Consider the following 27,897-nt stretch of genomic DNA (forward strand, 5'->3'; position numbering starts at 1 on the left):
ATTTTTCCATGAGTTAATGAAGTGTGCCACGTCACGCGACAGAATCATCTGCAGGGGATTTCAAATCTTTTAAATTGAAAGTGACTCAACAGATTTTGGTGCCCCTCGCTGACCACCTCCCAGTGCCCTCCCAGCTGAGGCTGCAATGTCTCTCACAAGTCTACAACAGCCCAAGTGATGCTCCATTTTGACAACGTCTCTGCACTCCTTTTGCAAACACAGGCTGAGGCCAGCTTGCCGCAGGATGAGCCCATCAGGATGTCAGGGGGTTTCTAGGATGGTCTCCGCAGCCGCATGGGATTCAACCCGACTGTGTGGTAGGCTACGGCAGGTCCCGAGAAGCCCAGAGGCAGATGTTCACCACACATGTAGTGCAGAGCAGGCTGTGAGTCACCATTCCAGCTCACACAAACCATGACACCATGACAAACCATGACTAAAGGCATGTCTGTATAGCAGGGCAATAGCTCATAGCCTTGGTGCCCCTCCAGAGCAGCTGCTCCAAGAGCACAGTCTTTCTCTTGCCGTACTTTCAGAAAGTACTAAGCCATCCAGACAACTAATGCGTGCATGTTACACAGCAAAATCACTGCAGCCTGTACCTATCACTCAGTGCTGTTCATTAACATAAAAAAGCACATTCATACCGATGTCAATTCAGAAGTGGGAATTGCCCAAGTACAGCCATCAAGACGTAACACTGGAAGTGCATAATAACTCTAAGGTGGTAGAGGATAACCAGATTTTTCAGGACATCTTGTCCACCCCATGATTAAAGAGGAGACACCTTTTACCAAGTCAAGGCAGCAATAGCAGCTGTGTAATAATATACACGGGAATCTTAATTAGAAAGTTATATTTAGTGTGGCTGCCCCTCTGAGGCCCTGCCATTCTGTGGCTAGGCCTGGAAAGAAATGCCCTTAATTAAATTCAGGTATCAGGATTGTATAGATGAATAGATGCATTAAGAATTTTTGCCCTCCTCTGAAGTTTCCTATATTGCTGACATGACATTGACCTAAAGAACTGCTGGTTTTGTTCCAGCATGGCTACTCTTAAGGTAAGGTAATAATTTTTATCCAGGGAAGAATCAGCCTAACAAAGCCTCCTGTATGTTGTACATGCACTCTAAGGTTGTGAGACTAAGGAGTCTCTAGCTGATGTCGCGCTGATCCCAAATTATCTTTCTGAAGAAAGAGGAAATAAATTAAGCGAGGAAAATGGACATACAAACACACCAAGGAAATCTCTCTTTCATATGCACACAAACCCAGCCGGAGCTCCCTCAAACAGGCTGCTCACAGAAGCCAGAAAAAGCAGCACGTTCAGAGGAAAAACCTAATGCTGTCTGTGGGATCACCAGCTTGGCAATCTTCAGGCCAGAAAGTCTAGTGATGGGGGAGCTCGGTGATCCCTGGGCTTTGCGTCAGGCCCTTGCAGCGCACACACGACACGGCACAACACAACACATGACATGACACGACACAGCACAAATGTTTCTTTCGTGATCTCTTTGACAGTGGTTATCATTGTTATATATTGTACACTCATCCATCCACACCACACAGAGCTGGGGGCTCTCATCCAGAGGTGCTCTTCTTCTAGAAACGCAGCCCTCCTCACACAGCCTGTGCGCCACCTACTACACCCACTGCACTTGGTCAGACAAGTGTGGCAGCCCAGGGGCATCGAGGGAAAGGGTGGAAAGGGAGGGGACTCACTCACCGCTTGTGAGATTTCTGTTGATGGTCTCCTGGGACATACTGTGCAACCGCTTCATGTAATCCTCACTGTACCAGACCCGCAGCTTCTCCCCAGGGCAGATGTCGCGGCAGGCACGGAAGTAAATCCTCTCGCTGTGCTGGAAGGCCATCAGGTTCTGCTCCCTCTCCTCCCGGGAGATGATCACATACCTGAGGGTGAGGTGACAAGGCAGGTGTCAAGCACAAACTTCTCTCCTGTGCCCCCTCTTGTACCAGAATGACAACCACAATGAAGCCAGAATGACCTTCAGAGAGAGCCATCAACACAGCCAGGCTGGAAAGCATGGAGTTATAAGTAATGGTGTGCAAATTGCCAGAGGTACAGGACAACAAGCATGGACACCCAGGGAACACCAAGCCAGTGGGTCCATTTCTGCTGGGGAAGGGACAACAACAACGTACATCCAATCTGAAGGAGTATCTGCCAGTAGGGGTGACACAGACTCTCATGGGCAGAAACCTTTGCCTAGTGATGGAAAGAAGGACACCTGGGCTCCCCACCACCAATTCACATCCCAAGGCCTCCTCCCTTGTTCTCAGGAACATCCAGAATACGGCAGGGTCCCTCTGCCTGTCTCTTTCCCCAAAACATCATCTTCCTTTTTAGTAGATACCGGATTTCCTTGCTTCTCTCCTCTCAGGCAAGCAGAATTGAGCTACCCAGGACAGAAACAGAGACACCTAATGTGCATGAGGGTATTCGCTGGTTATCCAAAAGGAGACCAAGGACATGCCAGTACTGGCAGTTTTGGTGCTGGGGCATTCAGTGGGATGGGACACAAAAATACAAGCAGCCCTGCAAGTGGAAACCCCAGCACCACTTTGTGGGTGTCTCCTGGCAGTGCTGACAGAAAGATCATTTTCTGGGCATGGGATTTATTTTCCTGATTTAAACCAGCTAAATTTCCACTCAGCAGAAATGTATTAATTTCCCACTCCAAGCAACTGGCCCTCTGTGCAACTTGCTAAGACAGTGATCTATAGATAGGATCATATTATCTGCTCTCACACTCCTCGTGTTCTTGCTAGAGGACATGAAAAAGGCTTGGTAATACTGGTTCCAGCTGCCACCAACATGAGCTCGTAACACTTGCCTAGGACCAGGAGGAGACTCCGTCACTGCACGTACAGACCCAAAAGCAGATATGAACAGTTCATAGCTAAAAGCTTTTTCTTCTTCTATGCCATTTGCCTCTATTATTCAGCACTTCCTGCTGTAGTGACATCAATGAAGGACAGTGGCATATGGCTCCTCTGACATCTGCTGCTACTAGTCTTTGCTCAAACATCCCCTTATAGCTCACAGGTATTTCTCTGGCTTAAGAAACCCATCAATTTTCCCTTGAACACTCTCCCCTTCTCCAGCCATATGCATGTACAGATAAAGACACAAGCCCACCTCACCTGCACGTGATCACACTAACCCAACACAGATACGGTCACAAATTGGTGAAACTTCCCGCGAAGCACAGAAAACAAGCCTGCAGTGTCTCAGACTGCCCGATGCTCCAGCAATTCTGACTTTCATGTTAAGCAACTGTGCCTGTGCCTGCAATCAGCTGTTTTTCCTAATGTATGCCACCCAGGATGCTCTGCAGTCTTCAGTAATTATTTAAACAGCAAGCTCTGGCACTGCCAAAATTAGCCAAACATTGGCTTTTATTAACCCTTTTTTTTTACTTTTGATCACAAAACAAAAGTACTTTTAAACAACCAGTTTGAGTATTTCAGAAGGAACGACCTGGGCCAGTGTGGTAGGATGGAGGTCCTGAAAATGACACACAGCTAGTGCTGCCAGGCTGTCACTTCTGGGTGTTAGCAATCACTCCACAAAAGGTGTTATCAGGCATTCAGGCAGCCATGAGATACTCAACCCCAGAGATACAGCAATATGCTGCAGCCAGTCTGATGCCCTGCAGCACAGGAGGTCCTAGAGGATGTCCTCCCCAGTCCAAGCAAAATGCCGGGATGCTTCCTAGCACTTGCTAAGTATTCTTAGCAGTGCTACCATATTCCTGCAGCTGCTTTGTATCCCACTGCTAAACATCACCCAGAGCAATGACAAGATCAGGCTGCCCTGTGAAGCAGCCTGGTTACCTGCAAAGATTTATTACCCTGAAGTCACTTGCAGCTCCTTAATACAACATACAGGGGACACAGCCCCACAGCTAGTGGCACTGAGGAATCCATGGGGCGGTGGCAGGACAATCCGGTGCACACCCAGCAAACTGCATTTGACAGCAAGATTTAGAGAATTCTCTAAACGGCAACTTTGCGTGGGAAGGGGAGACCCTGGCTAACTATTCCCACCAGGGCTCACTTTTATTATCAACTATTTCATTAAGCGTGAGAATGCTTTTCCTGTTCGCTGCTCCCCTCCTGCCTCTAAAGCCTCACAAGTTTGTGCCTAAGAGTATCCTTCAGCTCTGCTGCCCCACGTCCTGTGGCTCCAGCCATGTCCAGGAGCAGCAGGAAGGTGGGAGGAGAGCGCAGGCTGGAGGGTGCAGCTGCGGTACTGCTGCAGCCCTGCAACACGCCGCCGTGCCACCCGCTCCCATCCTGCATCCTGCAGCGACCCGCACTGCTGATTTCACCAGGAGGTATGAAGAAAGCCCTTAACAGAGAGTTGGGGAATAATCCAGTCACAAACACATTTCTTCACAGCTGCTGGCAGCTAGTAACTGGTTTACGCTCCTAGAGAGGAAGCTTTACATCTGCGATACTTCCCTGAGGTAATGTAAATGGAGATGAGATCATCCATATAAATGAACTGCTTTTGAACCAGCTACCCAGCCCGGCTCCCGTGACCACAAAGACACAAATGACACGTTACAAAGGATTGCACAAAACCCAAATTCCATCTGTTGGTCTAAGACATCTCGTGTGGCTGCACACCACAGGCCAGAGGCAGGCGCCTTCCCTGAAGGATGGAGGAAGTCAGCCCACGAAACAGGAGCTGCTTGGCGAGGCGAGGGCACAAACTGCCTGCTGAGGAGAGACTCACAATCTGCCTGCACTGGCACATCTTCCCGAGGCCCAAGCGCTCACATCCTGAACAGCCCTTACAGCCCTCCCTGCGAAGGCTGGAAAGCAGCCAGTCCGCCTCCCGATGCCAAGCGCTCAAGCTAGACTGAAGCAGGAAGGGTACCTCGGTTTAGATGCCCAGACAGGCACGGCTAGGCTGACACAAGTGCTGCGCACACACGGGCACAGCCCTGACGGCAGCAGCGGGTTTCCCAAGGGACTGTGATCCCCGGAGGAGGAGCAGGGTCGGGACTACCACTGGGGCAGACCCAGCCACCCAGAGCTGTTCCTGTTCCTGCAGACGCATTGGCACTAGCTGCAAATGGGTCATTTCATGTCCTGCTTGGTCCCTGGGATTGGCCAGGCTCAACACCACCACAGATTCTGCCAAGGCTACTCGGAACCAGCCACTGCACTGATGGAGACCATTTATGACCCCTTTGCAGCTACTGGGGCTTGGACCAACCCCACAGCTGTTAGAGGTACAGGTCCCTGCTCCACAGGGCCACCTTTCCCATAGCCTTGCTAGCTAGCAGCAACCAACCATCCTCATTTCCCCTTTTTTTAAGCCACAACCCACTCCTGACACTAAATTGCCAAGTTTTAGGATGGTCCAGTGAGTATGCACAGAAAAATGTCACGGCATTTTTTGGCAGCAGGGACCAGTCCTCCCAGGAGGGGAATAATGCAGCCAGAAGAAACAGGAAGGAGGATGGAAGCCCCACAGATGGAGGGAGGCTCAGCCCCCTGCAGGATTTGCCCCATACCCCACGACTGCCCACTGGCCCCTCCATCGCTTACCCTCCGGCTGGCCCTGGAGGTGCTCCTCCAACACCCTGCCAGGGCAGAGCACCACAGGGAAAAAGGCCACTGGCCTTTCCCAAATCAGCATCAGGCACAGAGCCAGGGCAGGAGAGCCCATGCAAGTCAGCTGCCAGCAGCCCAGGCAGAACGGGGTGCTGTACCTGCAAACCCTGCCTCGGCTTTCCAACACCGAGTGCCTCCAGGAGGTCCTGCATCTGTGACAGGCTTGCTACCGACTCAGGCAAAAATTGTATGAGAGAAACAAATGACTCACCCACAGCTGTGTTAAAAGAGTTATAAATTTATTGCATTCTTAACAAAAATACTTTTAAAGAGAGAATTTTTTCAGCATGTACAAGACATGGAGATACTGAGGTTAAGCACAGCAGTTTGCTTTGTCACAGGCACTTACTTCAACAGCCAGTTAATATGATGGGCGCAGGAAGAAGCATCAACCTTTGTGAGCCAGTACAGAAAAGCCACTCCACCGAGGGGTCTACACAGGTAGGAGATACATGCCCAGATCTGAGCCAATCTGTAATAGTCCACAGAGGAAACTGGGGGAGACATCAGGCAGTTTATAGTACAAGGTCCTTTCTCCCAGCCAGAGCCCAGCTTTTGGAGGTTTGTATCCAAGGCTGCGCATGCTGCATCAGGCTTCTCTCTAAACACATCAGCGTGGGCCACCTGATGGCAGCGATGATGCCAACTCCCTCCAGTGCCCAGCACCTGTAGGAGTCTCCTCTGCAGATCTGAAGGTTCCCAGAAGGGATGCCCCTGGACAACATCAGAGGAGCTAATCCTATCAGTATATCCACGGAAGAACATCAGCAGGGACAAATTATAAAAATATAAAATACTACTTCTATATAGCAGCAGCACTATATTGACTCAGAAAGCCTTTAAAATATATCACTATTTTTTCAGTTCTCTGTAATTCATAAATTAGATCCACTTCTATCAGATTTCCCAATCTTCCCTTCATCTGAAGAGAGACTGTGACTTTTGCAGTACACAATGTTACAACAGAAGTAAAATGACATCTTCAGAGGAAGGTGAGCAAGTACTGTTCTGGTCTGGCACCAGCACTATGAGGAACACCCTCTGCATGAAACCGACATGGGTCGTTCCTCAGAGAGGACTCTTTCTCCTTGCCAGACCTCTGCTTTCTTGAGCAAGGGCCTTTCACTGCACCACTAAAATAAATTACTTGAATTAGAATTACAGAACAATTAAGAAGAAAAAAGGAAAAGCACATCAGGAATACCTGATATAGCAGACATACAGTGAACTTTCCAGAAGAGAAACTAGTGCACTGTTTTCAAAGGACAGGCCAGAGAGATTAAAGATCCTTCAAGATCACATAAAACAAGCCATCCTTCTGTTATACTGCACTGTCTATGTTCAATTCCTGCTGAAGTTTATGCAACTTTTTGGCCAAGTCCGTAGCCCAGACATGGCATGACAATGCACATTCATATTAACTTGAATAGCTTCCTGCAACCCACATCCACATCCAACAGGATAGCCTGGAGATCAGCGGTGTGCTAACTGTATGTGGGCAACACCCCAGCCCTTTTCCCTGCTGAAGCATATCATGCAATGGCCCAGATTTTTCCAGAGATGAGGGTAGCATGGTAGGTGCAGAAGTGCAAATCAGGACAGACATGTAAAAAAGCTGCCACGTAATGTTACAACCACCTGAGGTGACAGTATTAAAGCCTAGTTTCAGAATCAGGGTTGTGCAGGGGAACTTCATGCAGCACTAAAGCAATTCAAATGTAACACAGTTCTTTCTTACATCTGTACGGGGAAAGAAAGCAGTACAAAACCATCGTGTCTACTATTTTAACCTATATAGCTGTGAACTTAAATTGTAAACTCTTCAAGAAAGGAAGACACAGTACTGATCCCACCCTAAATAACACTAAATGAAAGTAATTGTACTGAAGTTGACAGAATTACAGTGATATAAAACCGAATTGTTCCCAAGTTCAGAAGCAGGCCCTGTATCTTTCCTTGTTCCTGTGTAGTCTCTCACATTTTGAAGAGGGTGAGGGGGTTCAAAACTGAAGATTATAGCATGCAAGAAAATAATTATATAGTTCTCTATAAATGTTCTTATATTATGAAATAATTGTATTTTAATTGCAACTGTGAAGGGTAGGTAGGGGTTTCAGACTGGAGTAGATGAAAATTAAACTCTTTGATTTAAGTGCATGTGGTACTGCAGAATCCAGGCACATGCCATAGCAGCCCTTCTCAGCAGTCTAAAACCACAGTGCTCAACCTGTCCTCCTGTCCTCGGCCTTCTTCCCTTCCCTTGCACAAACTCTGCTTTTACACCCCTCTCCCCAAACTGTGTGTAAATCACAACAAGCCCTGGAATGCTCATTATTGCTGAACACAAGATAAAAATAACAATCAGTAAGTCTTTAGAGCTGTAAAGATGTATGTCTGCACAGCACATATACTAATTTGCAGGAAGATGATGGGAAGGCAGTAGCAGGGTAAATCTGCAGGCTGATTGCAAAGGGAGCTCTGTAGGACACTGTCTTAGTGAATAACATGTCACAGGCATGAGAAGAGATCAAGATAATGATTCCTATTTGCATCTCTTAGCTTATAGAGTATTCAAAGCACGGGGAAGTCAGTGAAAACTCCTAATCTCTATGAACAAAAAGATGTCCCACATCCCAAGCTCTATAAGATATAAGATTCCTCTCTGCCGTTGCACAGGGCCAACCCTACTATTCAGCTGCCATAATTCATACTGCTTGTTTAGCTAGCAGGGGGATGGACGGGTTGGGGCAGATGTTGACCTTCCCCACAGAGTACTCTTACATATGGAGAGGCCACGTGAGCATACAGCAGCTCAGGAAGGTGCACCCTTCTTTACTTTTTATGACACAGACTAAAAATGGTGTTTTCTCTTTCTTGACCTGGTAGTCCGTGCAGGAGGAGTCTGTTTTGAGGGGTTTTGGTTAGACTCTGCACTGGGCTCAGGGGGCTGTTTTGAGCAAGCTGCTTGCAGAAGAGACCCCTGCGTGATGCTAGGATCCTGTATCCTATGGAAAGCCTGGACCCCATCACGGATTTCCGATAGGGTCTGGCACATCTGGCCAACCTGGCTGGTGAGGTCAGCCATCCTCTGACTGATGACATGCATGCTATCTGCCATGTCTCTGTGAATAGCCACCAGCTCCTGGCAGAACTGCCTGAACAGGTCTGTTTGCTGTGTGTGAGAATGGAGAAGCTGGTGATCGAAGCTGGAGAGGGGTGGGCTCCTTGCGCGGGGGTGCGAGGGTCTGCAGGACGTGGTGGTGCGTGGGGATGGACGGTGCAGTTCCTGCCTTTGGCTGGTAGCTTCCAAATGGTCTGATGAGGAAGAACTGCGGAGGAAGGAGGGCCCAGAGAGCTGGTTGACTCCTGCACTGGCCCTCTGCAGTGATGAGAAGCGGTGTTCCTGAGAAGTGCCTGGCATCTCTTCGTCCTCGTCAGCTTAAATAGAAGAGGAAGCATGAATTATTAACGTGAAATCTCTCACAACCCTGACTTCTGTTTCATGGTATCTCAACACACATGGAAAAAGGGGTTCCCCTTCCCCCAGTCTGCCAGTTGAGACAAGCCTGTAGCTCCTGATGCATAACTCAACATGCACATGCTGCAACGTTAGCATCTGGGTGACAAGCTTAGCCATAAGAGGCCCCAAAAGTGGGCAAACCCAGTCAGCCGAGGAGGAATCCAAGCTGCCATGGTATCCTGCATACAGCATTGTTCATGACTAGAATACAAATCCATTTCAGACAGTAGGATGGCTTCCCTTCCCCAAAACCATAAGTAGATAGAACACTCCAATATTTTGGAAGGACAAAGGCTCCTGGCTTTTGGTCCAGTCTTGGAACACCCTAACACATTTGGTTCCTCATACCAAAACCCTGCTCCCATGTCATTTCTCTACATCCTCTCTACTGAGAAAAGCATAGATGCAGTATCTGCTGCTCACAAAGTCTATAACGCAAAGCCACTGTGTGGCTTGGCATCAGTAAGGTAACCAGACTGAGGCATAGCAGCAACAGGACCCTATAGTAATCGGGCAAGCATACCTGATGCAAAGCCAAACCCAAAGCAAAACACCATGGGAAAGTTCTCATTAGTCTGATAAATATCTAGTGATGTGCCAGTTCACCGGTACAGGCACACCAAGAATAAGAAGAGATGATACTTGTTGCAACTGCCCACTATCTCCTTGCACAAGCTGCATTCATTCTACCTCCGAAATAGCACAACTGGCTTCCAAGACAGATGCAAAGAATGACCACGTCCCACTTTGTCAGTTCTTGAAGCCTTTTGTCCTTGCTCTCCCACTAACAGCATTACATCAGATTTGAGATAAGACCTAATGTGGTAGGACAGTGCCACCCATGAAGTTTTAGTTAGCTCACTTCTGAAGAAGTTATCCCCTCTTTCTCTCCTTTGTATCCCTAAAAGCTCACAGACCAAGAAGCTGCACCTCCACAGAGGAAAGCCATATGTATGCAACTGGGGAAAGAATCTGCAAAAAGCAGCTTGTGGTTCAGCACTGTAAGGTGCCCGAGAACTGTGGTTTCTAAGAAGATTAACTTAGAAAGCACGGCCAGTAGTTTCTTAAAAAACAGTGAAGAAGGAAGTCATTATCATCTACCTTTTTCATAGCACTTGTGTTGAGCCTTCAGACCACTAGTGAGAAACCAGTAGTGGCCTGGCCTCACAGCATAACACCTGTGATGACTGAGCCCCCGCAACAGCCCTCTTGGAAGATGGCTACCATGCAACGATCCCCTAGTGACTGGCAGATGATTCTCAGCATGACAGCATTGCTGCTTTACTGGAGCACATGCAAGATGAAGAACTCCTAATCCTTTACAAACACTTTTTGACAGGCATGAGGTAGTTGCACTTCAACTACAGATGTTCCCTCATTTGTAGGATTAGTTCAGACTTACGACCCGTTAGGAAAGTAGAATCTGAACAGTATCTACCCTTAGAACTAAGACAGTATAGAAATGGATTAGATAAACAGATAAAGAAGATGACGTTCACTTGGTAACAGCTTACAGCTTTCCCTCAATCCATCTGAACACCCCATGACCACCAGAGCAGGCTGTCTTGAAACCAAACACAGCAGTAGGACCTGACTTTACAGGCAACCCAGCATCTCACAAAAACACACGCCACTTTTCTGGTGTCAAACTGTGATATGCAAGCATAAGACAAAGAGGTGTTAAGGCAGTGATACTTACAGCTTGTTGACAGGCTGTCAACCACGTCCAGATCCGCTCTCCGGAAGCTGTGTATCTGGTGTGACGAATGCAGCGTTGACTCGATGGCTCTCTCGTGGGCGGTCAGGACAATGGCCGAGGGCCGCCCCGTGCTGCTGGGGCTGGAGAGGGACCTTTGCATGAATGCCAGTTTGTCCTTGGTCCTTCTCTTCATGTCGTCCCATCTGTGTTTAATGTCTTTTACAGATCTGGGGACCTGGCTGACTGATGTGATCTGCCTGGCTATGCCTTCCCAGATCTTGTCCCTGTCAGCATGGGATAGACGCACTGTCTCCCTCCCAAACAGCATGGCTTCGTTTCGGGTCACCTCAGTGACCAGAATGTCCAGTTCTTCCTTGGAAAACTTGGGCTTCCTCTTTCGTTCAGCCATGTTCCTTGGGTTGAAGATCCCACAAAGCACAATTGGGTAAAAGGAAATCAGCGCAAAGCATCCCCCTGCATCCAACCACTTGGCCAGTGCAGCACTTGGGGCAGAGGAGTTCGGTGGGATCCAGCTCCCCCCACCCGCAACAACCTCTCCGTTTTCCTCAATTGGACCAGGAAAAGGCAGCCACTTTGTTTTTAAGAGGCAATTTTCAAGCTTAAGAAAAAAAACACCAAGCGACACTAGTGTGAAGGAGCCTTCTCAGCTTTACAGTTAAAATGAAATTTTACACTTCGTCTGATGCCCTGACTTATGTCTGAGAATTTCAGTACAGCTTCACATCACTTGCCACAGCTTGTGCACAGATAAAAGCATGAGAATTCACAATCACTGTGATAAATTAGCTTCTAAGGTGACACTGCTCAAAAATGTGTTCTTGAGGAAATTTAGAAGTCTGAAACATACCTTATTGTTCTGCCTGGCACAACATGCAACGCAAACTTTTACATCACCCTTTCTGTTAAGACTTGCAGGATGTCATGCAAAGGCTATATCAAATTGGATCTTTTTCAGGGGAGAGAGATTTTGACTAGTCTCATGGGCAACTTCTGCAACTTTTTTTTCATAAGGAAATGTCTTTTCTTCAGCACCAGGGGTACTGCACATCCAGAATTCATCTGCTTCACAGTAAGCTCTTATTTCACACAGAAATAGTTGCTGTTTCCCATTGTTCTCAAAAGGAATGAGGCCACCCACTTGTTTTTCCTGGCTAGGCTTTGCTGTCACTGCTGCTGACAGGAGCCTGCACCCAGTTTCTGGTGCTTCAAATGATAACTTGTAGCCTCAGCCCACTGAGAAGAAGAGGCAGCCATCCTGAGAATGAGCGGTTTTGTCCAAAGGGGGATGTTGGTGGTAACTTTTCCAGCCACAGTTGAAGGAAACTTTAAAAATAAACAAAACATTAGTCCTAACTTTTGCATTTTACTGGGGGGGGGGGGGGGGGGGGGGGGCGGAGGGGAGGGGAAGGTGGCAGCAGATCTATTCAACAAGGAAAGAGGAAACAGGCTGTGTGAACATGCAGTTTTGCACATAAGCAAAGTGCGATTGCGGACAAGGGAATAATCCGCAGCCTGGGCAATGATCACACATGTATAAACATGCAGACAAGCACAGAAGAGATCAGAGACCATGGAGAAGCAGAACTGCTGGGAAAACTTGCCTTGATGTGAATTACAGCAGAGTGAAATAAAATGCCAAAATGGTTATTCTAGTGCTACATATTACAAAAGATTACACATCTTTGAACAATTAGAAGCAGGGATGTCAGGAACTTTTTTTGAAAAAGGTCAGCCTTTTTGGTGCTCACGTCATATAGTTCTTAGTATCTTAAACAGAAGTTCTTGCATAGAAATCTACATCATCACGGAGTTATGGTGAACACAACCCTCATCTGAGGTAGAAGGCTTCAGCGTTAATATAAATTGTCCCAAAAAGCTGTCACTATAAGCCTAGAAAATAAATGCTTAAAAAGGATATTAAGATGTAACATACAAGAAATAAGACACCCTAATAGATACGATGCCTAATAACTGTAACTCTGAAGTGACACCATGGGAAGGGAATAGACCCTGGCTGGGATAGCTCAGACCCTCCTCTTTCAATATATTACATTTAATCCTACAATTTTGGCTGAATGCCCTATCTCTCACAGGCAGACTTTAGCCACCCCAAAACACCTTCTGAAAAGTTGGTATAAGCAAAGGCCTCAGCATTTTTCCTCACTTGCCCCATGTCTGTGATGGCCCTGCTGGCACCTCCTCAGAGATGGGTTCCTTCCAGCATTGCGGTGGCCCAGCAGAAGAGAGCTGGTTTGCAGTGCGCTTGTGTGAAAGGTGCTTGTGGGCTTCAGACTAAGAAAAACCTACAGAAAGGCAGTGACCCTTGTCAGATGTTGTAGTTTCTCCTTAAGTGCCGTTACACTGATGTTCTATGAATCTTACTGTCACTGCTGCCATCCATCAGGGTAAGTGGTAGAAGCCGTTAATCTTGGTTAAAGCTGGAAAACCAGCAGGAAACGGAGATCAAATCCAGGCCACATACAGGGACAGCTGGGAGCTAAGTGCACAGATGCATTTCACTGGGACAAAAAAACACATCCTTGAGACACTGTTTTGGTGGATCTTCATTTATGGAGGGACAGAAGAAGTGTTTAAGGAAGATGGTAATGAAATGACAGAAAGCAAGCAAAGCACTCGCTACACTGACCTCAAGAAAAAAAACAACCAACAAACCAAACTCAAAAGGCAAAAGGAGTACTCCCAGTTGAACACTGGAAGAAGGGAAAAGGCTATGTGTAACTGAGCAAGGGAACATTTATGGTCTGATTTTTATCACATTCAGCAGAACTGGGCTTCATGTGTATTCCCCACAGGTACCCAGGACGGCACAGTACCGTCAGTGTCTCCATGTGGTAGAAACAAACCTCCACTGACAAAGTGCTCTGGTGAAAACAAGTAACAGTGTTCTGCAAAGTGCCCCCGGGGAAGGGGTGAGCTTGCAGAACTCAAGTGTCTCCACAGCTGCTCAGAGCTGCTGGTGGGGTCAGGAAACCTCCATCCCCTCTTCTCTGCTGAACTCACGGCTGTTGTGCCTAGCAAAGCTGCACCAATGGGGACTTAGAGCCTTTTTTGCAATTCCCAGACAGGACATCCCATCAAATGCACTTAGGACAACCTGTAGTAGACCTGAATATTTAGATTTCAGAGTTTCCACTCATTTGCACCAGCATGACTTGGGACAAAATAATTTTAAGATAGCAAACTCACGACACAGAGTAATGAGTTCTGGTAGGTTTTAATCACAAATTCAATTAATGTTAGGTTCCCAGAAGACACGTTAACCTCCTCCTTATAAAAATGCAGACAGTATTACTGTCAGAAAGATCCGCTTCATGTGTTTCTTCTAGCATACAGTACATCCCTAGGAGTGGTCACTGATATTTGGAAGTACCTCTCTGGGGATGCTGTGTGGGTTTCACCAAGCTCCAGAGGAGCCCAGCTATGACACTGTGAATTCATACCTCAGCCCAGGTCAATCTGGAAGTGCAAGACGGTACAGAAGTTTCTTTAAAAACACGTGTGATGTTGTAAACAATGCGAACAGTGGGCACTTAAAGATCAAAGACATCAACCAACGCCACTTTTCCTGGCCTCTGAGAAATAAGTACAGAACCTTTCCCATAGCTCTGAATTATTTTTTTACAGGGATCACAGTTCTGCAGTGCTTCAGGATCCCTTTGCTCTGCATAAATTTCAGTCTGTAACGGATAAGAACATTTGCTCCACTTGCTGTGCTGCAGGATAATAGAGACCAGTTTACAAAGTTCAACAAAATGACTTGTGCATAGGCTGGTGGCTTTTACTCCCCCTGAACACATGGGCAGACATAGTAACTCTGACTTTTAAAGCTCCCTTCCAAGCTCAATTATTGTATGAAGATCAAGTTGCAGACATCTCCATTATCAGGAGATACAGGAAGACTTACGAACAGTCTTGCTCCCCATGACCTCTTTGTTACTATGTTTGGAGGGGAAAGGAAGCAAGGGGGATGGCAAAGGAGAACAAAGTGAGGGAGTCTTGCACCAGCCTTTTCACACGGGCTGCGGGAAATGATGAACTTGAACTGTGCCAAAAGCCTGAGAACTCAGGTACTCACATGTAAGAAGGGATACAGATTATAGATGCTCAGACTAGCCTGGAAACCCCACACGTGAGGCACCTCACTCTACAAATTCAGCTAGGTGCCACCAGTTTGCTGGTACTTCCTAGCCTGCATCTCAGTCTTGGCCAAGTGGTACATACACAGAGGGATGTTTCCTGGACTTCCTGAATTACTTTCATTTTAGGACAGATCTATTTTTATTTTTTTTAGAGGTTCCCAACAACTCAGAGGTAACCAGGAACAACGGCTGGTTCTGCACAATCCTTCAGAAGCCCCAAGAACTCCCATCAGCAGCAGTTTACAGTTTGTGTCCAAGAAAGCACCGATTTTGCTTGATGTTTGCTGCAATCCATGGTAATCAGTTACCCTGAGCCCCCAGAAAACTAAAAACAGAGGAAGAGGTTTACACAAATCCCTGCAAGTCAAAGCCATGGAGTTATAATAAAGTACTGGAAATAACAACGCTTTACTCTGGACAGAGATGAAGGGTGCATTATCCTTGTGCCAGCAGCCTGCTTAGGAGAACATGCTCCCAGTATCAGGAGTTTCTCTCGACTGACTGATTGATGAGGGAAAGGGGAAGAGGATGTTACCATTGCCATGCCATCTGCCACGCTTCATACTCCTTCCTCCCTGTCATCCACTGCGCTGCATGAACAGTCACTTGAAATTAAACCAGCAAGTGGTGCAGTGTACACATTGTCCTCAGTGGGAACATGAAAATGGACTCAGATGTGGTAGTCAAACAACAAAAACAATAGCCAGATCTACAAGGAGAGAGAGGATTCAGCCCAAGCTGCCGTCCCCATGCCATACCCACCTACCCAGAGGGTGAGTAGATCTGCTTTGCAAAGCACTCCATCTGTGAGTGATGGCAAAGAGCACCATCTGAAAAACAAAAAGAGCGCTGTCTACAGCGTCCTGGAAGTATAGTTTCTTTGGGTAATCTCCACGACAGGTAATGTCCTAGCACAGGATATTGAGCGTGCCTCAGTTTAAAAGTTGCTAACAAAAAAACCAAGGCTTTTTGAGGACCACTATCTCCCACCTGAACTGTCAGTCATACTCTACACAATACTGCTACTAGAAGCAATTTTCAAGAGTAAAACTGGAAAGATCAGCAAGACTGGTATAGCTTGCACAGGTCCTTTGATAACACCCTTCCCCAGAAGAGCTGCAAACATCCCCCTTTCACAAAACCGTAACCTCCTTGCCTTTCAAGGCTGTACAGAATGGCCTAGACCACACTTGTCTGAAGACTTAACCATGGCAAATACAAGTTTAGACCAGAACATCCTGGTTTTGCTGCTGGGACCATAAGTAGTGCCCATTTAAATCCAGACATCAAGCTTATGTTCATGGCAGCAGGAAGAAGAGTTAATCATAGGATTTTTGCCTTTCAGGACTGTGTTTTCCCCCCAGTTTCACTGTCATCCAGGCCACATAAAGATCCAGATCTAAGAAAAAAAAAAAAAAAATCGCACCAATTTTTGACCTTTGCATTCTTTACTTCAAGATAGGTGTCCCCCTACCTATCTGTCTACTGTACCACTCTTCTTTTAGAAGCAAGAACTCCAGCCTCAGCCCAGGTCAAGTGTTTTCTCTCATCCAGTAGTGAACAACTGTAACAGCTGGATTTCTTACAGAAAAATGAGATACTTCGTTGAACTTTAAGAACTCCAGTGTCAGAACAGCTGCTATGCATGTGAAGACTCAAACAGAGCAAAAATGGTACAACCAGATTTGACCATCTAGGTCAGTTTTGCATCTAATCTACCTGTACTTCGTGCTCTCTCTTCCCTTAGGACTGACAACTGAAAATCCTAGACATCCAGGCCAACAAACTAGTTAATCCCCATGCTGCTTTACTCTTGTATGAAATGCCTTCTTGACAGCAACCACTTCCCAAATTCATTCCTGAAAGCAGGATTGGTCCATATATGGGACAGGCCTCGGTATGCAGCAATGCCCCGTTCTGGTGACTCCCCATACACACAGGGCACTTCAGCGCTTTGCCTCCGCCTCAGGAGGCCGCAAGACTGACCTACATTTTGCAGATATGTGCCAATACTTGAAGCACTGCATCATGGTTAAACATGTTCCCTTACTACCGCAGTTAACAGATCAGAGCCAGCCCCACTCCTGGTTTAGTACTGACTGGTATTTGGGTTCTGGTCTACTAAGTCCCAGTGCCGGCAGAGGGAGTGCAAGCACATGCATCTTTTCTGTGTTCACAGCTGCAGCAACTCCCTCCATGTTTCTCCTAACACAGTAAAGCTGATGCTACCAATGAGCCACCACAGACAATTGTTTCAAGTGAAGCCCAGAAAGAAAACAAAAAAAAATCACCTCTTTCACTGTCTGTCAAATGGGAAAGGAAAAAAAAAACCAAACCCAACCAGAATCAAATATTACCTTGAGGATTATGCAAAGCATTTTGCAAATATTTGAACATAAAGTAAATTAAAAAAAAATAAATGTAGCGAGACCTGTCAGTGTTTGTAAGAGTGGATAAATAGGATCATCTTTATCATTTGTCCTCATTCCAGAAAATAGCCATCCTCCATACACGCATCCTCGTTTTAGTCCCTTATATTGAATCTGATTCCAAAGATTCTCATCACAATAAATACTGAAAGAGCACGAATACACCCTTTACAGAAGGGGTTGTGGCGTTTTGGTTTGTTTTTCTGTCACACAAAACAAGGAGTGTTTGATGGCCTCTCTCTGGAAGACAGAGCTGCAAAAGGGAAGGCAGAAGAGAACTGGTCTCACCTCATCCAGTTTGCTTTGGTTTCATCTGTCCCATCGATGGATTTGTAGCGGTTGTTCTTATCAACGATCTGCAGAACAAGAAAACAGATAAAGCATGTCAGCTAGCTGGTCCAGACAGGAGAAGGTCTATGCCTCTCAAATCACTGCTTCAGTTCCAGCCTTAAGTCAGGACATGAAACTCTACGCCATGAATCTCAGCTTTCCTAGTACTACAGACTGCTACCCCGGACGTGTGTGTGGAAGTTACTCTGAAATGATTAAGAGGCATTTTCCTATGTACAAATGTCCATAACAAACAACTATGGATGCAGCTGATAGGACTGTTAGCAGTTTTGAGATACACAAGATGAACTTCCCTTTCAGGACAGGGCTGAGACACACATTTATTTTACAGACAGGAAAGCATGACCAGTATTTTGTATCAGCAGCTCTCGATTTTTTCCCACCTATAACTCAAGTCCCACATCTCATTTCTCAAAATTAATATCCATTGGTCTAGTGACATCTCTATCTCATAGGCTAACCAAGGCCTGTAGTACTAGGGGAAAAAAAATAAAGAGTTTGGTGCTAGAGTTTGCATGTAGATCAGTTCCTGATGGACTGGATCTCCTCTTTCCTGGCCTCCTGGGCCACCTGCTCTGCTCAAGCAGGCTGGGAAGGACTGCTGCAGGCCCACAACAGAGCTCTGCAATCTCTAGATACAATCCTTCCTCTGTCCTCAAAATGATGACCAGAGCAGAGAAAGGTACTGGAGGAGCCCTAAAGGTTGAGGGCGGATGGAAGACACAGCAAGGGGGAGAGGAGAAGCAAGCTCTGCTTCCTACAGCTGTGAACCAAACTCAGGTGCCATGGCACCTAGTCTGCTTTCATCTATCTATACCCTTATGCTGCTAATAATTATGGTAGGTCAATGTTCACCTATTGCCCCTGTGGGTCAGCGGAAGATCTTCAGAGAAGGGGGAAGACTGCTGAGGTTTGGCTCCACAGGCCCCCAAGTCCCCCAGCCCTGAGCTGCATGGCGGGGGTATCACTTTGCTGGGGAGACATGTCACTCACCAGCCACGAGAAGAATCCTGCGGACTTGTCCTGGCTAGAGATCTGCCCCTCATATGGCCCGAAGATGTGACCTTTGGGGATCACCTCATTCATACAGCGCACATCATTCTCCCCGTTGGGCTCTTTCACCACCTCCATTCCAGGCGGGATGGTCAGTGCTGCTCGGTCAGGGTTGCCAACGGGCACCGGGGTGTCAGACACGAACACTGGGGGACCATGGTTCGGGCACTCATCCACGAAGTACTCCTGACAGGACTCGCAGACTGCGGGTGTGAGGGAAGCAGGAGTTAGAGTGGTCAGATATGATGCCTGTACAGGCTCACAGAGCTCATAGGACGCACAACACAAAGGCCAGCATGCCCCAGCTCCCCAGTATCCCCCAGGCCTGGCTCAGCCCCCTCCCCAAAGCCCAACCTCCAGGCACACAGGCACTTCACCGACTGCTCAGTTGTTTTGCCACACATCTCTCAGCAAGGGCCTGCCCCAATCCATTCCTGCCTAATGCCTGTACTTGCATGAGCCCTGGTACCCTACACAGATTCACCACTGACAGCTACAAGGACAGGGAAAGGCTCCATCACTGTCTGCAGAGACAGAGGCTGGGGGCTCCTTGCACATCCCCAGTTTGTAGGAACATCCTCAAGCCAAAATGTTTGATTCCCCACAAAGCAGATGGGAACTAAAATAAAGCATCCCTGAAAACAAATACCCTCATCATACAGCCTTCATTCTGTGCTTGGGAGAGAGACAAGCATCTTCAGGCACTTGCCCTGTGTCCACACAGGCACTCGGGCCTACAATTTGGTATTTTGTAGGTATGCAAATGTAACCAGCACCAGTTTTCTTTCCCTGAACATGCGTGGAAAGAGCTGTGATCTGTGCAACGCTCCCTTCACAGTTTCTTAATTCAAGCCTTGGGGTTTTGCAAACCCTTGGGGTTTTCCCATGCACATTTTCACGTTTCCAGCACGCTTTCTACCTCCCTCCCTGCTGCTACATAGCCCCACAATGGACAAGCTGCTTTTGTACAACAGTTTCCATATCAATTGTGCTGGTCTTTTCAGGAGAGCACACAAATTTGTCCCTGGCTGTTTTCTTCCCAGCTTCCCACCCCAAACTGACAGGGTGCCGAGCAAAAGTCTATACAAGCAGTAGCGCTGCTTTTCCCTCACTCACAAAACACTTACACCAGAAATCCACTTGCTGAAAGCTCTTGGTCATGATCAAATCCCGTTTCCCTTTCAGTTTCTTGGGCTCCACCTCCATGGACTGTGGGTCAGGCCTTCCAAAGCTGGGGAGGGAACAACAGAAAAATGACAATAACCTACAAAGACACTGGGACCGCATGCAGAGAGGAGCGGAGGCAGCAGGGCCTGACCAACTCCTTTAGTCCCTACACCAGCAGCAAACAAATGATTCAACTCGCCATCCAACCTGCCACAAGCTGGTACCTGAGAAGTTTTCATGCCAAAGCCTACAGCAGGTAGTGGCTTCAGCTGGAACACCTCCACACCTGGCATGTCCCACACTGAGCACAAGAGTGGCAGAGGTGACTCCCAGCAGCAGACAGGCATGGCTTCCCTGCTACAGCCCAAGGAACGTGCTGCTCAAGGCGTCAATGCAAGGCATTGCCTACAAGGCAGGCCAGTACTGCGCACCTCACATGAACTAGCGCACACAGCAGCCATGACCACCCTTGTCACACGCCTCAAGGCAGATCTCACAGGGGAGCATTGTAGTAGCTTTGAGAATTGCACATATAATTCTCAAAACCAACTTTAAACTGGGGAGAAGGTGGAGAGAAGGGGGTTGGAGTACACTGGGCTGAAGATCAGTCACGTACCAAGGCTGTCCATACTCCTGGTCCCGGCACGGAGAGCAGGTCTCTGTTTTTATCGTCACCATTTCCCCTAAGGAAGCCTGGGTCTGGATCAAACAGTCCTTCAAGTTTTCACTCATGTTCTGAAAAAAAATGAAGGAAGGTAGGAGGAAAAAATGAGCAGCCAGGAAATCAGAACCTTCCTGTCCCAGGCCAGGCCAAGGCCAGCAGAGCAGGCTCCCTCCCGGCACCACGAGCCGCCATCATGCACCAGGGCGCCTACACCGCACGCATGTGGAACCCCTTTCTTGTGCTGAGAAGGAAAGAACAGCTCAGTTGCAGGTCAGGTAAAGAGCATGAGACAACATGGAGCAACCAGAGGCACGGGGAATGTGAAGTACGCTCCACAGTGCCCCTTAGAAACCTTGCACGTGGAATTTAAGATGGATGGGTGGGACGTGTTAATGGAAACATGGAGCACCACTACTCAGAGTAGGTCTCTGGGGATAAAACGACAAGGAAGAGGAACGCAGGCTGTGGCATGAATCAGGATCTGTCTATGACTATAACATATGCCAGTCTCCATCTGGGAACACAGCGCAGTTTACTACAACCCTGCAGATGAAGCTTTCTGTGTGCCCCAGACACACCTGACAAACACCTGCAGGACTCCACCGCAACTGCACAAGTCATGCTCTCCATCTCTTGCGAAGACCAGAGCTGAACTACCACCACCCTTCTGGCACACAAGCCGCAGTAGTGAAAATGCTTCTCCCTCAGCTCAACACAAGAGCCAGGAACCACTTAATGATGTCCAAGGACAGCAAGCTCCAAAACAATAGTACTTCCCTCCTTCCCCCATCATAGGTTGGTGCTGAAGACCAAATATTGGTAAGGCAAATGATAATTCAGAATCGGTTTAATTAATACTAGGATTTTTGGAACGGCTGCTAAGCTTCAGAGCATCCCTGCTTGAAACAAGGAATAAAGCAGAGCATCACATATCTCTTTCTTGCATTCATCTTAAGACTTCCCCCAAGACACACAAACAGGCTGCTCTCAGGCACCATACCAGATCAGACAGGCCCACAACTGCTCCCGACGAAATCTCCTGCAAGCCCCCTTTCCATGTCCGCTGTCCACTGGCATGCTCTGTTACACTGCATACTCACAGTGCCCAGCACAGCGGCCTCAGCAGCTAATCAGACCCCTTCTGTCAGGTGATCTGGTGGAAGAGCCCATCCCCACCACAACTCAGTTCTGGACATCCCAAAATTCATGTTCTGAGGTCACAAAGCCCTGACAACAGGAATTTTCTTATTACACACATGCTTGTATGGGACTGAGCACCACGGAAGTCTGGTCTGCATTTGTGCCTGTTTACAGCAAGAAGGAATATTATTCCCAGCCTCTGTGGCTCCTCTTTGTGCCAGGGGACAAATGATTAATTTTTCCAGCCTGACTTCTCACATGCCAATGTGCAGGCTGAAAGACCTTTATCAAGCCTGTATCAAGAAAGCACTAGTTAATATTCATATAGTTCTCTGAAAGCCAAGCCTCAGCCTAAGTACAACTAGATACATGCAAACATACACACTTTTAAGCCATTTCAAGATGCCCAAAACAAGACACATTTTCTTTCAGAATTCCCACAGTCAGTCAGAAGGAAAGCAATATTAAGGGCAAGGAAGGGCTCATTATTTTGGCAGCCTGAGCCTCTGGTCTGCACTCTCTGGAGCCAGAGGGAAGCTCTCCAGGCCTGTCCCCGTGCACCAGCTAGTGCTACAGGCAGAGGCTACCTGCCTTTACCAGAGAAGAAGGAAAAGTCTTTCCTGAAAAGTCTGCAGTAGAGGAGCTCAGGAGGGAAAAAGCAGCAGCTGATATGATAGAGGGGGAAGATGTTAAGGAACAAGAAGAGATGGGTGCTGCCCCAGAGCTGGTTATCTGTGGGGCCTGAGCTGACACAGGATAGGCAGATGCTGGCTTCGGGGCAGACGTTCTCAGTCATAAAAGCCACCCATTTTGGAAAACTGAAGGACAGGGCACCTGCAGTTAAAACACCCACATCCCCAAAGCTTCAGTAGGAAGAGATGGAGACATCTGTCTCTGAGGAGACAGTGGCTTTTCCTTTCCCACTCCTTCCTCGTGGAGACTCCTCAATTACAGAGTGAGAGAGACCCTATGATGGTGCAGTCTAACTTCCTATGCAAGACAGGCCACGGGGGTTCCTTCAGTGAACTCCTGGTTAAGTTACAGTGTACCACCACCAAGACAAGGGTAAAAAAAAAAATTAAAAAAAAAAAAAAAAAAAAGAAATCCAGTGTTTATTTTACATATGCAACTCCTCACTTTACTGTATGGCTCATTTTGCAGCCCTCCCTTCATGGTTCTCCCTGAAGTGCCTCCAACTTATCAGCAACATCCCTGCACAGCACAGGCCACAGCACTCCAGCACTGACAGCAGCAGCACCTTGCACAGAGACAACAACCTCCCTGCCCCTCCTCAGGATTTCCATGTTTGCATCCAAGTACTGCATTTACCTCCTGGTCACTGTGCACAGCTGGGGTTTAGCGTTTGGTGAACTGCCGTGCTGCCATAAGAGCTCTAGCTCCTGCAACAGGCCACTGCACACCCCTTGCCAGCTCTCCTACCTGCTCAGCAGCCAGGTGCCCAGTTTTAAAACATTCACACAACTCTTTTGTTGTCTCAGCCAGTACGCACACGATCGCAACTCCACCACTAACTTGCCTCTTTTCATTACTTGCGATTTGCCCAGACTTTGCATTGCCCACAAACGTAATCCAAATTAACTTTGTGTCTTCCTCCAGGACACTGACAACCTTAGAATCATAGAATCATTTAGACTGGCAAGGACCTTTAAGATTGAGTCCAACCATAAACCTAACACTGCCAAGTCCAACACTAAACCATGTCCCTAAGCACCACATCCACATGTCCCTTAAACACCTCCAGGGATGGTGACTCAACCACTTTCCTGGACAGCCTGTTCCAATGCTTGACAACCCTTTTGATGAAGGAATTTTTCCTAATATCCAATCTAAACCTCTCCTGGCACAACATGAGACCATTTCCTCTCATTCTGTCGCTTGCTACTTGGGAGAAAAGAGCAACACCCACATCTTGACTAGCATCAAGTAAAAAAAAACAATTCCCAGCTGACACTACTAGAAATACACTATCAGCAATGGCTCTCCCTTTTGGTGTCACACTGTGACCTTTCATTTAGTCAGGCTTTCACTTACTCCTAGAATCGTGGAATAGTTTGGGTTGGGAGGGACCTTTAAAGGTCACCTAGTCCAACCCCACAATGAGCAGGGACATCTTCCACTACATCAGGTTGCTCAGAGCCCCATCCAGCTTGACCTTGAATGTGTCCAGGGATGGGGTATCTACCACCTCTCTGGACAACCTGTTTCACCACCCACACTGTAAAAAAAATAATTCTTCCCAACATCTAGTCTAAATCTACCCTGTTTTAGTTTAAAACCATTACCCCTTGTCCTATTGCAACAGGCCCTACTAAAACGTCTGCCCCCATGTTATTTACAAGCCCTCTTCTAAGTACTGAAAGGCTGCAGTAAGGTCTCCCTGGAGCCTTCTATTCTCCAGGCTGAACAACCCCAACTCTCTCAGCCTCTCTTCACTGCAGAGGTGCTCCAGCCCTCAGATCATTTTTGCAGCCCTCCTCCAGACCCGCTCCAACAGTGTGTGACACATTGAATCATTCTAGCTGCTTATCCTGGTAACGTAGCACACCTTCAAGTGCATTAAACAAACAAGATACACCAACACTTTTACCTTTATCAAGCAAAATTATAGCAACATCAGAAAACCACACCATGTTAGAAAAAGACCTATTAAAAAAAAAAATCTGTACAGACTGCTATTACAATTAACACCCCCTTAAATCATGACCAATCCAATCCCTATCAGCTATTACACTATTTTACTGGACACCAACATCAGACTGAAAGTAGCCTAGTATTCTAGTTTGTCCAGATTAGACTTCATATTAGCTTATTTGTTTATGATTAACACACAGCATTCTTTTCAGTCTAACTCATTACATATACTCTTTTAAAATTAGCATTTATGGCTCAGAGAGCACTGCTCAGCCAGTTCTTTTAAAATCCCTGGATGCAAGTTAGCAAGAACAGCAAACTTAAAAATGTACTGCTGTAGTAGCTGCTGTTTGGTAATTTCCCATGCTACTACTACAACAGAGAGCATTATGCTGCTGCTGTAACTGGTACCATCCACCAGCTACAGGAAAAAAAGTATTTGACATTTTTCCAGTTCCAGACATCAGTAGATGACTCTGCTTTTAGGATTATTTTAGCTTCTGATGTGTTTAAAGCTGCTTTTAGTTTTTCCTAATTTCACCACCCATTAGTTTCTCGCCCTTGCCCCTTCTCCTCTTGCTTCAGTTTTCCACAATTACAAGAGTCTAGTTCACGTTCTGCACTTTTCACTCCCTCCACTTTATTGTTTTGGGGGCATTGGGCAATTTTTATAGTTCTGTTTGTTCTAACACCTAAATATGATGATCCTCTGAAGATTTCAGATGATGTGGAGAAGCACCATGTAAGCATAAGCAGAGCAGACTCCATAGTTACTGCTGAGGGTATTCTAAGGGGGTACTCGACCTCCTATGTGCATGTCCCTGTGCCCATCAGGACACTCAGTCCTCCCAATGTCAGTGCAAACAGAGCCTACTGCAAAGTCCTGGCAGGGTGTCAGAAAGGACAATCCCTAAGTGAGAGGGATGCTGTGAAGATCCCGGCGCTGTCTGCACACGACATCAAGTCCTTTGGACAGCAAAAGCAGTCATGGTATGAGGCACAAAGGTCTTCAGCAGGCCCAAGACACCAATGTGACCACTACAAATCCCAAGAGGCATCCCTGGGTTCACAAGTGGTGCCATATAACCTCTCCTTTTTCTTTACAAAGTACGCAAGGACCTGCCATGTTTCTGCATGACATGCTAAATACTCCAGTGGCTTTACCATACTGCTCACAGAGAAGTAGAAAACACAAGAATATCTGAGCTGTCAGTCTCTAAAGTGGGGAAAAAACATCCAAATGGGGTTAAGCACAAATGAACCTGTGAATTCCCATCCTCAAGTATGCCACCTTTATCACTGCCCCTCTTGTAGTTATTAGTTAACAGCCACAGACTCTTATCTGTGTGGATCAGCCTCCAAAACAGAGCTTTAATTTTACATTTTACTGGCACATTTCCCAGATTGGGACATTCTTGCATGTGAAGCAGCTGTATAGGAATCCATCTCCTCCTCAGCACACAGCTCCTTCACTCAGTTTCTCACTGCCAGCCTTCTGGAGGTCATCCCCTCTTCTTTTAAGATCGATCTTGCATAGCTTGTACCACATTTTGAAGTACAGGCCCATGGTGAAAGACGGACTTGAATTCATACGCTTTTTCTATAGCTGCATATTATTAACAGAACTAGTAATCCAGAACAGTCAGCTACTGACGAGCTGAGAAGGGGGAATAAAGCAGCACATTCAAGGCTCTGAGCTCCCCTCCAAATAGCCACGAAAGACCCAAGCTGACTGTTTTTCCCGACATGAATTCCCTTACCAAGGTCCTCGGCCATGCCAACCATTTCAAGTCACTTTATGAAGTACCAGTTGGCTATGCAGCTCACGCTGGCAGCCAATGCAAACACTGAAACATCCCACAAAATAAGAGAGAGAACCAGTTTGCTCAGAGGACCACTGTCCACAGACATACTAACCCCATGCTCGACTGGGGAAACTGCTTTTGCCGCGACAGTTGCCACAACACTGGCTTAATTTCCCCCACTCCAAAGCATGACACTCCCATGGGTGAAGCTGTCCTCCATCTGCAGCAGAGCAGCATCCTGGCATGGTGAAGGCTGGTGGCAGGGCAAGACCTGACGACCTGCCTCCCTTGATGCAAGGCCAGGGCTCTTCTCTGACAACCACAGAGCAGTGCTGAATGCAGCCTGCACAGCTGGAGACAAGCTGGAGCAGTCACAAATTCAAACTTAGTAAAAATTACAGGGCATGGATGATGCAGGATTTGAGCAGCATGGGCTGCAACTAGGACTTGTTTAAATCATTGTCAATTACACCACTACAGTCGATAGCCATGAATTCACCAGAAGAGAAGTATGAAGCATTTTCTCTGAGTTTTGAATTCTGAAGACACTGAGGAAGGCCAGGACTACAAGAAAGACACCTGAAAGCACCACCGGTTTTGCTGCAGCTTTCTGAAGAAACTTGGAGCACAAGCTTCAAAATCACGAGACTTAAACCCATTTTACAGCAGGGCGGGCTGAGAGTTCCCAGTGGTTTCAAAGATTTGCTCAAGACCAGCAACTGACATGACAAACAGCACTGGGATGCCACAACACAAACTTCCTGGTGTCATTCTGCTTGCAGACAGGCTGGAGACTGGGAAATTCCTGTTTGCCAACCTGAAACTCCTCCTGTCACTTCAAATGGATGTGAGATGCGCTCACACTGTCACTCTTACATGGTTCATTGGCAAAACACGTCATCAAAACCTGCCATGATCTACTTCGTGACAGACACATTTCAGAGGGAGAAGAGGAAAAGGACATCTGAAATAATCCCTTAAAATTGTCTTGGTGGCCTCTAGTGAAGGTGGAAAATGCTGCTGACTTTACAGGATTTGACACAAAATTCCACATTATGATCAGTCAGGAGCGTTTGCCCTTTGTTGATCTTGGAGTAGGAAGCTAGTATGGATCAGCACAAGCCTCTGCAAACTGGGCATTATTTGGCACAACTTCTCTACGTTAAGTGTTGAGTAAGGACTCAACCCAGCAGGATGCTGACAACATAAAGCTCCCATAGAGCCTAAAAGCCTCTGAAACAGTACAGCATGCCACAGAGCCAAGGCAGCCACTTACTGCAGCTAAAAGAGTATGTGACTTGCATTTTTTAAATATATTAAAAATAATTCCCTTAAACTGGGAAGTTCTAATTTTTGCTGCATTTGGCTCCCTGCATTCATCTCAGATTCACAGTTTAAGGGTAGAAAGGAGAATTAGGTCAACCTGGCTGATCCCCTATATGTCACATGCCCTTACCTTTACCCTACAAACAGGAAAAAATCTCCATCTGAGCCTAGCAAGGGGAAGAGAAGCCAACACTTCAGAGTACATTTCAATTGTTAAATCCCCGTCACGGACAAAGAGTATGTGAACCTCTCGGTC

The 27,897-nt window shown here is 47.0% G+C and overlaps 1 protein-coding gene across 4 annotated transcripts in view; it reads right to left on the reverse strand.

Moving 5' to 3' along the window:
- PRDM11 (PR/SET domain 11) overlaps positions 1 to 27,897 on the reverse strand; it is a 52,245-nt gene that overhangs the window by 12,399 nt on the left and 11,949 nt on the right. For 3 of the 4 annotated variants that reach the window (XM_037393887.1, XM_037393888.1, XM_037393886.1), the window contains exons 2-6: positions 20,671 to 20,789; positions 20,015 to 20,118; positions 18,828 to 19,090; positions 17,772 to 17,839; positions 1,726 to 1,913 (exon numbers count right to left, since the gene is read on the reverse strand). In XM_037393887.1, coding sequence (XP_037249784.1) covers positions 1,726 to 1,913; positions 17,772 to 17,839; positions 18,828 to 19,090; positions 20,015 to 20,118; positions 20,671 to 20,786 — 739 coding nt within the window. In that variant the 5' untranslated portion in view covers positions 20,787 to 20,789. Of the gene's footprint in view, positions 1 to 1,725; positions 1,914 to 5,872; positions 9,093 to 10,873; positions 11,287 to 17,771; positions 17,840 to 18,827; positions 19,091 to 20,014; positions 20,119 to 20,670; positions 20,790 to 27,897 lie in introns of those variants that run through there. The other variant, XM_037393889.1, reaches the window with a different exon arrangement.

The sequence above is a fragment of the Falco rusticolus genome, chromosome 7 (genome assembly GCF_015220075.1).
Source record: "Falco rusticolus isolate bFalRus1 chromosome 7, bFalRus1.pri, whole genome shotgun sequence".
Lineage (NCBI taxonomy): Eukaryota > Metazoa > Chordata > Aves > Falconiformes > Falconidae > Falco > Falco rusticolus.